The following is a 13,540-nucleotide window of genomic DNA, read 5'->3' as shown; positions in this document are numbered from 1 at the left end:
AAAGAAGCTGTATGTGATTAAAATAAGACAGTTACAAGTGCAGTCACAGTTGTAAGCAGGGGCAAAATTGAACTTTCCCTGTGTCTTTTTAAGTTATGAAGTGTAACAACTGAAGCAGAATGATTTCCACAGGCTAGAGTACAGTGTCTGCTAGTCGTAAAGCCCAGGGGCAATTATTATCAACATGGTACACTGAACAATCAGGGATCCCTGTGGTAAAAGAAGACAGCAGTGAACTACAGCTATGAAGTGTGAAGGGCGAAGAAACTGTTGTCTCTCAAGATGGGTGATACCCATTGACTGGAAAATTGCTAATGTAGTTCCCGTGCTAATAAAAAAAGTAACAAAACTGAATAATTACAAATAATTACAGACAGCTTCTTTAAATACATTTTTGTGTATGGGAATGATGATGAGGGGAAAATCTGTATAGCAGATCCACATGTTCATGTGAGGTCAGGTGCAACCTCTCCATTGGCCATCACCCCAAGTATTATCAACCCTTTATCGTAGCCTCTCAGGATATCAGGATGTTCACACTCACAGTTCTTGAATTTGAGCTAATCCACTCACCTCACAAGATGTAAAAAGTCAATTCACACACTCCATATATTCTTGTATATCAAAGCGATTACCTTAATTAGCATGGAAGTGTTAAACAGCAGATGCCATCTACTGTTGCCATGCCAACCGTATCGCTAATAGAGTTCCTTCTAACATCTGCCGATGCTCCCTTATCAGAGCCTTAATTTCTCACCTTGTCCTCTTGATGTTTGTGTTTCTAGCATAGCTGATCTACAAAGAGCCCTGCAACTAAGATGAGCTGCAAGTCAGTTGGGCTCAAGCATAACAAAACACAGCATTTTTAGTATCAGGTGCATGGGAGTTTAAATATAACATGCAAGGTTTCTTACTAATTAAAAACAACAACACTGTGTTGTAGCCACGGAAAAGAATTCTGTATCTCTTAAGTGAGAGACACCTTTATTTACTGTGTTCTTTTACTGCGGTCACAAAGCATGATTACACAACCCTAACACTTTGATTCATTTCTCGTTGAGTACTGCTAAAAGGATCTAAAGGATCGAGCACACAATCCATAGTAAGATTAATATCGGTGATTACTATATTATGCAGGTATTATTTTTATTTTTTATGCTCCCATGACCACCAAATGTCAAGTGAGAGAATACCTGAATGTAGTTTACTTAAACAATGTGCTTTTACTTTATGCTGGTGTCAAAGTGGCCAGTGACATCCACCAAGGTATTCTCGCTTGCCTGCAGGGGCAAGAAGACGTTTAAAAATGTATTTGTATTTTCTGTAAAGTATTGAAAAGTGTCACTTAAGTTCCCTTCAGCAAATGTCAGTAGCAACCATTCTCAAAATTAGCCTTTCTTTAACACAGTCGTAGTTCAGAAACTGTCCAGTCAATACAAACTGTACCTAGGTATTCATCTTGACACTTGTCAGTTTGGATACCAGCAGAAAATGGAACCACATGCAAGAGGGGTTTATAAGTCTGACATTGTCAGCTAAGGGGGCCAGAGGCTGGGAAACAGGACTATTTTGAGAGTTATATATAAATGGACTGATCAGATGACAATACAGCCAACCAAGGAATAACACTACAACTACAACTAGTCTCTAGATAAGGTGCTGGTCACCACAAATCATCTGAAGCTGACTGTCTGACACTCTGGTGTTCTGGCCTTTTAGCATTTGCGTTGATGTCTATGCTCAATTTTGTTTAAAGTTAGGGAACCTCATTTTCTCAAAAAAACACTTTGAAAAGGGGCACATACTGTATCTTGCACAGTTCATTCTTTAACACATACTGTAAATGGCTCATTTTAGTCAGACAGTTGCACTTGTTCGAACAATATAACAAACATATCTTTCCAGGATGTACCCATACTCCCGGGTTCTTCTGAGCTCTTTATTAATTTTCCACAAATTGATTTTGAAAAAGAGGTTCTAAGTCACAGTGTGTTCTGACACAGTATGGATGTTATTTATTCATTCACCAAACGGTGTCCAATTTTCTGTAGATACTACTGATGTCCACATATCTCTGTTCTTTAATAATGTGATAGCTGTGCTGACTTGGCAAGAATTTAAAAACATTGCTGTACATTTTCAACTTTTTCTTGCACCGTGTCAATTGAGATGTTCAACTCATTAGTGAAGGAAGCTTATATGATCAGTACTGAAATCTAATGAGGCTCCCAAATAGAAGAGTGCTAATTTATGACAGCAGTAAAGCTTTACAGGTGGGGAGTTGAAGTAATTGCATTTAGAGCCATTATCTAATGTTAAAATGGTAGCAGTCTACAGCACCGCAGACTTTAAAAGAAGCACTAAGACTTAATTAGTTTCCTAATACAGTATGACCAGTGTGAAGTCCTGTAATCTACTACCTGTAAGCTACTACTAATAAGAATATTTTGTGTAGGAGCACGCCTGTGGGGTTTTGCGCAATATGCAGTTTTCACAGAATTGTACTAGAAAGAAACTGGCTTTCAAAAGAAGACTCTTCTTGTGTGACAGTTTTCAAACGGAATGGATTAATGAAATTGTATTGATGAACTTCCACGCTGTTGAGCTCGTGTTTACAGTACATTGACAGAAAAGAATAAATACAGTATATAATAATTTAACTGAAACATGTTTTTTTAAAAACTCAAATATCACCCTCCGGCAACTGTACAACCCGATGGAAAAACAAAATATAAAATCTGAAAGATCTTTATGTGGTTTCAAAAACTAATTTTGAGATACGAGAATTTACTTCAGAATTTGATCCACTCAGCTGGTACACTTGTTTGATAATGATTCTATTTGTTCAGTTCTAATTAATCTGCTTGTCCCCAACAGTAGTACATTATTGGACCCAATAGCATTTTCAAAACGTAAAAGATATGAAATCTAATTTAGTTTATAAGCATCTGAATCCATTTCCGTTAAATGTCTGTGAAGGAACGGGTTTAGGTAAAAAGAACATGAATTAGAATTGAAGACCTGGACTTTCTCATACGCATCTTGATGCATTATGCCTAATTTTAAAATTTAAAACAACAAGTTACATTAGGAAGTCCCGTGAAAGCTATGAGTCTTACTGTATATACAGTAGGTTAGATGTCCTTACACTTATCAATAGCTTTAGTAGAACAGAAAAAATTAATTAAAATTAATTAAATAAAAGTTAATTTTTCTGTTTCTTTTGGGTGCACTCTCTATACAGCTCTAAAGGTAGAAAGCTGAATTGTGAAATATAATTACGATTACTGTATAAAGTACAATACATATGTGTATTAGCTAAATAATTTGTATCTATCTTGTTCTGAACCTATGAATGGCTGGAAACAAAATTAAGCTGTTTGTCCTGTCTTGTTCTTTTAAAAGTTAGTAGTTTAATGGTCTGAAGATTAATAATTTGTTATTGAAAAGAATAAAAACTATTAAAATTATTAATAAAACTAATATTAGTTTTATTAATAGGTTCTGTTACAGTCATTACTGTGTTGTTATGAAGAATTGTGCATTTCCTTTTGATTTGGTTATCATTACACAAGACAAGTTGTCAACTAAGTCGTGTCTTTCTAAGTCAATTCACGTTGATGCAAAAAAATAGTGAGCACTCAGATCTGTTTTTAATAATGTAAATATAGGTAACAGACAATATTACAATAAAGGAGAAGAAAAATACAATGAAAAGAATTATGATTATATTTCTTTTAAACCAAATTGTGACACAAAATGAAACGTGAAATTAGTGTTGGGTATGATCTCAATGAGCTTTAACACAGTTCCTGGCAGTGATGCACTGAACTGATGAGCCAGCCTGTGGATTGCCTGCTGTGAGATCTTCCACTATTCTTACTGTGCATCTGCATTAACTTGCTGAAGGTTGGACAGTCACAGTTGTCTCCTATTGATGGTTTTGGGGAATTAATTCAACAGACCTTGACACTGTTTTCTTGACATTGTGCTGCTGTATTTGTAGCTGGGTGAGGTCTTGCATTATTTGCTTGAAAATCCAGGCCTTCAAATTGGCTTGCTGGAACACAGAATCAGTGGAGCAGTAAAATTGCCCTCAAACAACACAAAAGGTATTCTTGTGTTAAAAGAGATACCTCCCAGCTGATGTGTGGTTTCTGTCATCATAAACGTCCTTCTACTGTAGTGACTGAAGCCTGAGAATGAATGGTTCACACTGATATGATGACCCTGGTCCATTCTGGTGATCCTCTACCTAGGACACGGCCCATAATTTCCTGTTTCCTGGTTTTTCTTGATTACTCTTCAGATTGCTGAATTGGAATATTTCTCACAGATGATTTTAGCATGATTTCAGTCATGCTGATAGTAGCCAGGCTGTCTTTATTCCTCTTGTGAGGCATATTTTTTGCTGCTCTCTATTTAAACATACTGTACTTTTTGAACTACAGTTTATGCTGGTTCTTAATGAACTCATCCTGGCAATTCTAACATAAATACCATAAACAGTATGTCAATGAACTATTCATGTGAAGCTTGTTGTACAAAAAGCATATTTGTTACTATTACTGTGTAGAGTGGAATCCTTTTATTGTTTGTAGTAAAGAAACTATTGCTTAAGCCATAAAGACAAAAAAAAAAGATATTTTTGAAGTAAAAACATAGTTTAAATTCAGTACCATGTGTCAACTTCATTTTGAAGTTTGTATATACAGTATGAATACAATATTTCAATATTAATGTATAGACAAATGTAAGCTTATGACCAGCTTGAGACTGATTCCCAGACTTCTTCAAGAGAAGAGATAATCTATGGTTATAGACTATAGGTATAAAGGTATAAACTATGGTTCTCAATTAGAACTTCTTGAATAACTTCAGTTTGAAAGAGATCTTTGTGATTTGAATAGAAAAAATAATATAATATCCACAGAGACACTCTGGTACTAATTTTTCTATCAATTAAAAAAAAATCGTTTCAATCAATCAGCCCTACTGACTGCTTAGATCTGTGCTTGAGGTCTTTCTTCTGCTGGGTGAAGACAGGTCATTGCTATAGATACATCACAGTTACTACCAGTAATCAATGGACTGCCATCTGAGAAGACACTCAATACTGTGCTTGGCATCTTTCTGAAGTGGTTATACCAAAAATAGTCTCCCCCTTGTGTAGAGTCCTAGATTATGCCTCCTTTATAATGATTTGGTTTTGTTACCTTGCTCCCAGGCAGGTGTTTTCAAAACATAATTGCCTCTTGAAGTTGGGTTTCCACATGAAGTAGATAAATGCATAACAATACCTATAAAACGTACAGCTTATGATGGTAAAGTGCTAAGGTACGAGCCCATTTTACTCTGCTTTCAAATCATTTTGCGTAGCATACTATTTTGAAAGTCAGAGATTTTAAGTCTCTGGGCTACAATCTATAGTATGTGAGAAAGCTTAAGCAACTTTGGAAAATAAAGAGCTTGTCAAATAAGAATGCTTCCAAAATATGTATCTAAATGGTCCTTTAGTATATATTTACAGCATTTGAATTGCCAAAATAAAAGTTATTAATTATAGTATTAGTTTATTTAGTGTTATTACTTTTAGAAAGAAGAATAAGAGGACAGCCTTCCTGTTAATATGTTCATATTTCCCTTGTTGGTGGAAGATTGGAACATGTTCCAGCCAACCTATATCTCAGCTAGCACCCTAGAATCAAAGATGTCCCAGGGCAAATTAAATCAGGCATAACACACTGCCACAGTCATTATACAGTACAGCTACTGCAGTTCGATAACTCGTGATCTAATACAGGTCCTGCTCTCCCAGAGAAAGATTGTCAAGGCAGAGCAAAGATATCATTTTACATAAAAATTTGTATCGAAGCAGGTATTTAATAATTTCACCAAACAATTCTACACCCTTAAACGTAGCTAGCTACTAAACTTTGTATAGCTGTGCCAGCTGTGCCAGGTGATGATTTCTTAAAGAATGTTTATGATGACATTGAGCAATTTTTTATGTGCATTTGTATGTGACTTGCATTTTGTTTACTTTTAAAGTGCTCATATTCATCTATCAATATAACATTAAATACATATCAGTAATTTGCTGTCTGGAAAGAATGTTTGAACAATTTACTGTAGAAATGTTAACATCCACTTGTCATTTTGGAAGATACAGTGCACTTCCTAAAAAGGGCCAAATTGGGCTGTAAAACAACTGAATCACATCCAATCATTTTAGGAGTGATTCACAGGAGTATATCAACTGTATAAGCTCCTGATATATAGGTCAAAACAATCACCTAATGATGTGACCTAGAATTAACAATGACAAAACCAGGTCCCGAGACTACTGTTAAACAAACAGAGAGCATGACTTTCGCCCAAACAGAATCTGAATTACCATTCACATCGTCAATTTCTCATATCTGGTCTCAGAATTTATATCATGAGTTGTGTTAGAGGGCTATGGATGTGTGTGTACATACTGTAACAATATGCCTTTACGGGAAGTGCAGCTGTAGCCCATGCATATTTAAAAGCATGTCTTTATGTGGTCTAAATGATTAATGTATTTAATTCACCAGTAGTTTCCAAGGATTTGGAACAAAGCATTCTGTATTCCACCTGGAGAAACTTTAGAAAGCAGCTTAATGATAAACTGATTAATGTTTCCTTAATCCTACTAGAATAGGGTCTTTTCAAACACACATTACAAAAGTCAAAACCAAAAACACCCTAAAATGGTTTAACAGCCAAATTGTTGTTGCTTTCAAGGAATTAACCTGTTTATTCCATGTCTTGTCTAAACTCCTGTTGGTTGTTCTGTCATTCTTTTGGAATCCATTCCAAAGGATAAAAAAAAAGGATTTTCGTTAAGTAGCAAAGCATATCCTTACATAGTGCCATGTGATACAATCGATCAATTATTAAATAATCAATTATGAAAAATGATGATGGATGGAAAAGTGTTATGTAAAAAGTGCCTGATTTTAGATAAATATTAAGGAAAATGACTAATTACTGTGCCTTTCCTTGAATTCCAGAGTCTTTAAGAAAGCCAGCCCCAATGGAAAGGTAGGATATTCTTTTATAACCTTTGTCATGAATGTACTGTATAGGATATACATTTAGTTAACGTTTTATATTACAAAGCTTCTTATAAATGTTTTAAAACATCTCATATAAACTATATATAATAATATATAATATAATCATATTTATTTGTTAATTTACTGACATATACTGAGAATTTAGTTCGCTATTCATATGTTGTGCTTCAAATGACTGCTTCTCAGGATATAATATCTTTATGTTACTTTTCACCTGCAAAAATTACTGGAAATTAAAAACTGGACTCTAAGCGTACTGTTTAAAAGTTAAATGTGCTGTAAAAATGTATCATTTTATGGAGTAATCTTTAGATCTTGGCCTGTGCATAATTAATGCCCTGTAAGGTAAAGTTCCCTACAGTACAAAGTGAACCTATTTGTGCTTCAAATCGAACAAAATAAAGCCCAGAGGCCTTGCCTTCTGTCAAGAAGCTCTTGTGCTTTTTCATGGAACAAACAGCAAATGTGGCTGAGGCTTCACATCTGTGTCTCGCAGAAGGTTGCCTCTAGCAGACTAGACAAATACAGATTACTTCCTCTCCAAGTGGTTGTCATGTATACATCTTGTGGTGTAGTCTGAAGAAAGTTTCAAAACTTTTTGCTATGTTACAAAATTTCAGCCTTTCTTTAATGATACCAAGTTTAATAAATATTCTAAAACTACTTGAAAATACTGAAAACAATATGTACGCTATGCCTCAGCTGCAATCATCTTTTCCATATCTACATTTACATGTCCTAGATTTTCAGGAAAATAACCACATGAGGGATGTTTACTAGAAGCTAACAATGTGCCGAAATATACTCATTACAGGAAATGCATCAACGCATGACACAGTGGGGCCCTGAAATTGGTTTTACAATGGCACGCTAATCAATATGAACCATATGCAGTACATCTCACATTTAAATATGAAAGTTAATTTTATTTGTGCCACATTGTTCTGAAAATATCAACAGGCATCCTACTATAAATTACATTACATGATTTGGAGGGCTGATTAATTTTATTTGGAATGTTTCATTTCCAGTATCCTACAAAGTGATTAAACTCCAGACCTCAGAAGACATTAAATATGTTTGTGCACATCAGGTCCATCTCTGACATCAGTTGTCTGTAAGCACCTGAGAATTCGTTACCTTTATATACTGTAGGCTATATTGCCAAAACACACATTTCCAATGTATTATTTTTAAATGATTCAGAGGTCACAATACAAAGACACAAAAAGTTACATAAAAAAGCCCCAATCTTCAGGAAGTATAAAAGCACAGCATTCTTCCATTTTGTATTGACACAAAAACAATTTCACAATACAGAGCATGCCTTGGAAAGAAGAAGACATGTCTAACTACATCTAGAAAGAAAAATAAAATTGTATATACTGTATAATCCATATTTGAGGACACAGCTAAGGAAAGGAGGCTGAAAAGCTGGTTGTGATGTCAGACCTTGCACTGCATAGACAACTGGCTCACTGTGAAGAGGTATTCTAGGGAGACAAAGAAATGAAAAACGCAGAGGAGCCTTGTTACCAAAGTTGTTCTAAGAGTGTGCTGAAACTCTTACATGAAAGGCCGGTAGCCTTCATCAGTTTGTGCTGAAACACTGCTCAGTAATGGAGATGGCAAAAACAAGTTGTATTAATCCTTGAGAATGCAGTAATCGTGAGGAGAATGTGAAATGGGAAAGCGTGAGTCATCTCAGAGATATTGCGGTTCTCTGGCTTTGAGATCTGTTAAGTCATTTTCTACTGAGGTCCCTGAGGCAACCTAAAGATGTAATGAAGACAAAAAGAAACTCTGGGTCACACTTTATGTGAGAAAGATTTTATTTTTTCTATTTTAAATACCATATTGATTATAGAAAAGAAAAGTCAATGTATATTTTCATTAATTATAGTAATAAAGTTCAAGGCTAGCTACATATTCAAGTGATTTTTTTCACTGCTTTTATAAATGCAAATTAATTAGTTCATGCTTTCTTGGAATCTTTCCTATTAAACTTTAATGGCTGAAAAGAAATATACAAAGGCAACACATAAAAAGTGAAATTCCCACAACACATTGTAACATATAAAATTGTTGTTTCTACTTTGGTTTCAGCAAAGAGTAAACTATTATGTTGCCTGTAACAATAGCTTTACAGATACATATTAGTATCACATATCTTATGAGAAGACCTTGTCAGCGATGGAAATTATATGAAATGCACTAATCTACCACAGTAAGCCATATTGTGTGAGAGAAAGGAATTAAGTAACGAATTGCATATTTGCATACTGTATAACTATGCACGTTTCCGTACCCGGAAATGAGCTCCTAGAATATGCTGAATATTGCATGCATTAGTTATTACACATATTTCCTCTTCTGTTTAGTATAGGCAAGGAAAATTATGAATGCCCAAGTGAGTTCTCTAGTCATGTCCTGTCCTGCACTCTTCAAGCCATGTTTAGTAGTGGATGCAGAGATCTAATCTTTTTTGTGTTACCTCTGTATGTAGGCTACCTGCTTTTGACTTGTACATGAATCTTACAAATAAACAGCCCTGTGGGTGGCTTCTGAGTTATTAGCAGTTTGGGATGTATGAGTATTTTGTTCTACTAACAGTACCCTGCTAAAGCCAACTTTAACCTGGATGTGAAGGACATAGAATCTGAATGAAATACTGAAGGAATGTGTATGAATTTTAAAGAAAGATCTTTCATTTGCACATTCAGCACTGCTTTCTTCTTACTTATATGGTTCCTTGGTTTTGTCATATTTCAATTGAATTTTCAATTTCACTCGCTAGAGTCTCAGAGGTTTCATTTTGCATAAGCAGGGCTCCGACCAGGCATGCGATTTTCAGTTCTCCATCAAAATAGATTCTAAAGCCTGTTGTAAGATAGAGTTTGTGCTCTTTTAACTTTTAAGCTTTAATTTCTTTGAAAAGGTATCAAAGAAATAAAAGCTTACAAGTCAAAGCTTCCCAGGATCCATGGTCCTTACTTATGGCAGCTGACACAACACAATTTTTTTGCAGTTCTGCTATTATCTTTGCTGTGTTTATTTCCTTAGCTTACAGTGTATCTTGGAAAGAGGGACTTTGTTGACCATGTGGATGTGGTGGAACCCGTTGGTAAGCATATACCATGTACATATAAATGGGATTTTACAAGTGATTATGTTAAATTATTATAAGAGGAATCTCCCAGCAGAAACATATGGATGCCGTGTTCTCACTGAGAGGGAAATCAGTCTGACTGTTGGATGAGTAGTCTTGGTCTATATGGGATAGAATATAGGATGGAAAATCCAGAATATGCCATATTGTACAAATATTTCTTACAAATATTACCTTGTCTGTTTAACATAGGCAAGAACAATTTTGAATTTGGAGCTATATTTAGCAATGGGTTCGGAGACCTAACACTTTAGCTGTGTTACATTTGCACATATTGTAGGATGACTGCTTTTGACTTCTATGTGATTTTAACAAATTAACAGCCCCCTGAGGTGTCTACTGAGGTGAATTTAACAGTTGGGACTTATTACGGAGAATCTTAGATGAAGCACGATTAAATGAAGATTAACTTCATTTCAAAAGGAATTAACACTTTGGGACTTTGGAGTGTGTTACATTTCAAGATTGCGGATGTTTCTTTTTATCTTGTCTTTTAGATGGCGTTGTTTTGATTGACCCAGAATACTTAAAGGAAAGAAAAGGTAAAAGACAAATACATTTTTGGTTGGTATTATCTAGAATACCAGAGAATAACTCATTATCAGTATAGGATGTACAGTAATATGTTTGTCAGCTGAATAATTTTGTTACAAAAGCGGAGTTACAAATATAGAGAAATATCAGAAACTTGACCAAGCAACTTGTAAGGATTTTTGCTATGAATATATCTGGTATAGTGGTATATGGTATATGGTATAGTTAAGGCATCTCTGGCACAGCTTTGGTGAAAAAAGAAATAATTCAGGGACACTTGGTTAAACAAATATTAAATAACAATGACAAAACACACACTACACTACACACAACATAAACATACAACACATAAGTTTCTCCATGTACAAAACACGATTTCAGACCTAATGTCCTAACCATCCAGACAAATTCCAGACTCTTACCACGTATTTAACTCTTTACGCTTACATAGACCAGAATAATAGATATGCTGCCTTCAGAATTCAATAGAATACAACCTGTGGTTAAATCTCTCTCTCTGAAAACCAAGATGCCACAAAATAAACAGTAACTATCTCCCTATTCTAAAATGCATGCACTAAGCAGGAGAGGACATTTTTCATGAAGGGATTCTTTACTCAGGAAATCAGAGTTCCCTAAAAACAGAGAATAGCAAGCTCTCTTAGCAAGGATTTAAATAGGACCTCTTGCCTGGCATATGCCTTATGGTCTGTCTCCTTCTGTCTCTCTCTCTGTGGTCTATTCTTCCCCTCTGTTCTGTCTTAATATTATCCTATATGGTATCTTTCTGGACTGTTGATTGACACTTAATAATTTACCCAAAACCTAATTAAGTAAGGTAAACTAAGGTAAACTTTATTGTTGCTTTGATCACTGTATCTGGACCCCCTACATCTCAGCAAATATCCCCTTTGCCATGAATATCTTTTTATGCAGCTTTAAATTGGACTTTTTTCACAGCCTGGCTTGTTGTTTATACCAAGGTTTAAGATCAGAGTTAATTTTAATTTCAGAGTGCTTTCTTACCTGGAATAAGAGTAAAAAGGTGCTCTTTGTAATTGTATTTGGCTATGTACAGAATTTACTGTAACATATGTTTTAATTGAAATTGTTCTTTCTGTTTCTCAAATTAAAAAAACTGTGAGCTATTGACCAGATGTGTGACATGGTAAATCTTGAATTGCTCACCAATCCTCTCTTCCTACAAACCTATCATTTTCATGAGATGCCCAACACACATAATGACCCTTCTTCTGAGGTACAAAATGTTTGGAATGTGTAAAATGTGACCTGAAGACATTTCAACACAGTGCAGTTTTAAATTACTTCATGGAACCACATTACTGAATGGATGCATGAAGTCACAGTGTAGCTCAGTGTTGTTTTGACATTTCTCAGCTCTAAAACACAAACAATTCCCAGTGCATTTTATCAGCCAGGCACTGCCTGGTTTCTTTTGTGTTGAGATAAAGGTTCATGACAAGGACACAAAATAGATTTAAGACACCAACACAGGATGTAAATTTGGACACCCAGCTGTGTGAGGATGTAAGAATGTGAGAATCATCTAAATAAACATTCTACATGAGGTTTGGTCTGTCCTCTTTCTTTAACATGAAGATAGTTAAGTTTACATCAAACCCTACAGAGACACTCAGTAGTTTTCACTGTCTCATTGTGAAAAGTTTTCAATGTGTTACTGTTTTCACTGTGACTTCACTGTCTTAGTAGCAATAGCTGGGGACATTAAGTGAACATGAAACAACGAAACAGGCCATGTTTTAAACCGCTCCCAGGAGAAAACGTTATCTCATTCTGCCTCAGTGTTTGTGACGCTGACCTGTGCGTTCCGCTATGGACGTGAGGACTTGGATGTCCTGGGTCTGACCTTCCGAAAGGACCTCTTTGTGGCCAACATTCAGGCCTTCCCTCCAGTGCCTGAAGAAAAGAAGCCTCTGACCCGTCTGCAGGAGCGCCTCATTAAAAAGCTGGGGGAACACGCCTACCCATTTACCTTTGAGGTATTAATCTGTGGCATTTCCTTCATTTTTCCCTTTCTCAGCCAGTCAGTTTTTCTTTATGCTCCTTTGCTTAGCTTTGCATTCTCTCACCTTGGCTTGCATGCATCACAGCGCAGAATCGCCACAAGGTGTCAAGGATAATCTTTTGATTTTAGAATAAACACGTCTCAGATGGAATTGAGACCAAAAATAGTTTTCTGTGAACTTTAAAGAGATGTTATTGGAAAATGTTGGGCAATCTAATTTCCAAAATATAAAACTGCCAGCTGCTCTGGATCTCACACATACTCTATAATTTTAACCTGAATTTCATTACCTGCTTTACAAAAAGACTGTTCTCGACACTAAACTGCTCTTCACTTGATTAAATGCTGACAAAGGTGCGTTATAAGTGTGAGATGTGACAAAATAGTGGTGCAAAGAAGTAAATCAATAGTATGGAAACACTCTGAGCACTGAAATACTGATATTGCCTCATCTGTAACATTAATCATTACTTAGATTTCCATTTTATTTCTGCAGATTCCTCCCAACCTACCTTGCTCAGTCACCCTTCAGCCTGGACCAGAAGACACGGGAAAGGTACCCTGGACTTAATTTCATTGTGTTGAGAATAACTAAAATTTTGAACCAGTTCTGTGCTTTGTCAACTCCACAAAGTATTCTCAGCGGTTACACATTCCTAGATAGCGTGCAATTGAATAAACCTT

The 13,540-nt window shown here is 35.6% G+C and overlaps 1 protein-coding gene across 3 annotated transcripts in view; it reads left to right on the top strand.

The window, feature by feature from the left end:
* Window positions 1-13,540, top strand: part of arrb1 (arrestin, beta 1) — a 51,491-nt gene that overhangs the window by 24,809 nt on the left and 13,142 nt on the right. For all 3 annotated transcript variants that reach the window (XM_088920952.1, XM_088920951.1, XM_088920953.1), the window contains 5 exons: window positions 7,041-7,071; window positions 10,170-10,230; window positions 10,773-10,817; window positions 12,634-12,830; window positions 13,353-13,412. In XM_088920952.1, the coding sequence (XP_088777078.1) occupies window positions 7,041-7,071; window positions 10,170-10,230; window positions 10,773-10,817; window positions 12,634-12,830; window positions 13,353-13,412 (394 nt within the window). The remainder of the gene's footprint in view (window positions 1-7,040; window positions 7,072-10,169; window positions 10,231-10,772; window positions 10,818-12,633; window positions 12,831-13,352; window positions 13,413-13,540) is intronic.

The sequence above is a fragment of the Atractosteus spatula genome, chromosome 7 (genome assembly GCF_055471065.1).
Source record: "Atractosteus spatula isolate fAtrSpa1 chromosome 7, fAtrSpa1.hap1, whole genome shotgun sequence".
In the NCBI taxonomy this organism is placed as follows: domain Eukaryota; kingdom Metazoa; phylum Chordata; class Actinopteri; order Semionotiformes; family Lepisosteidae; genus Atractosteus; species Atractosteus spatula.
This window is presented reverse-complemented; position numbering and strand designations above follow the sequence as displayed.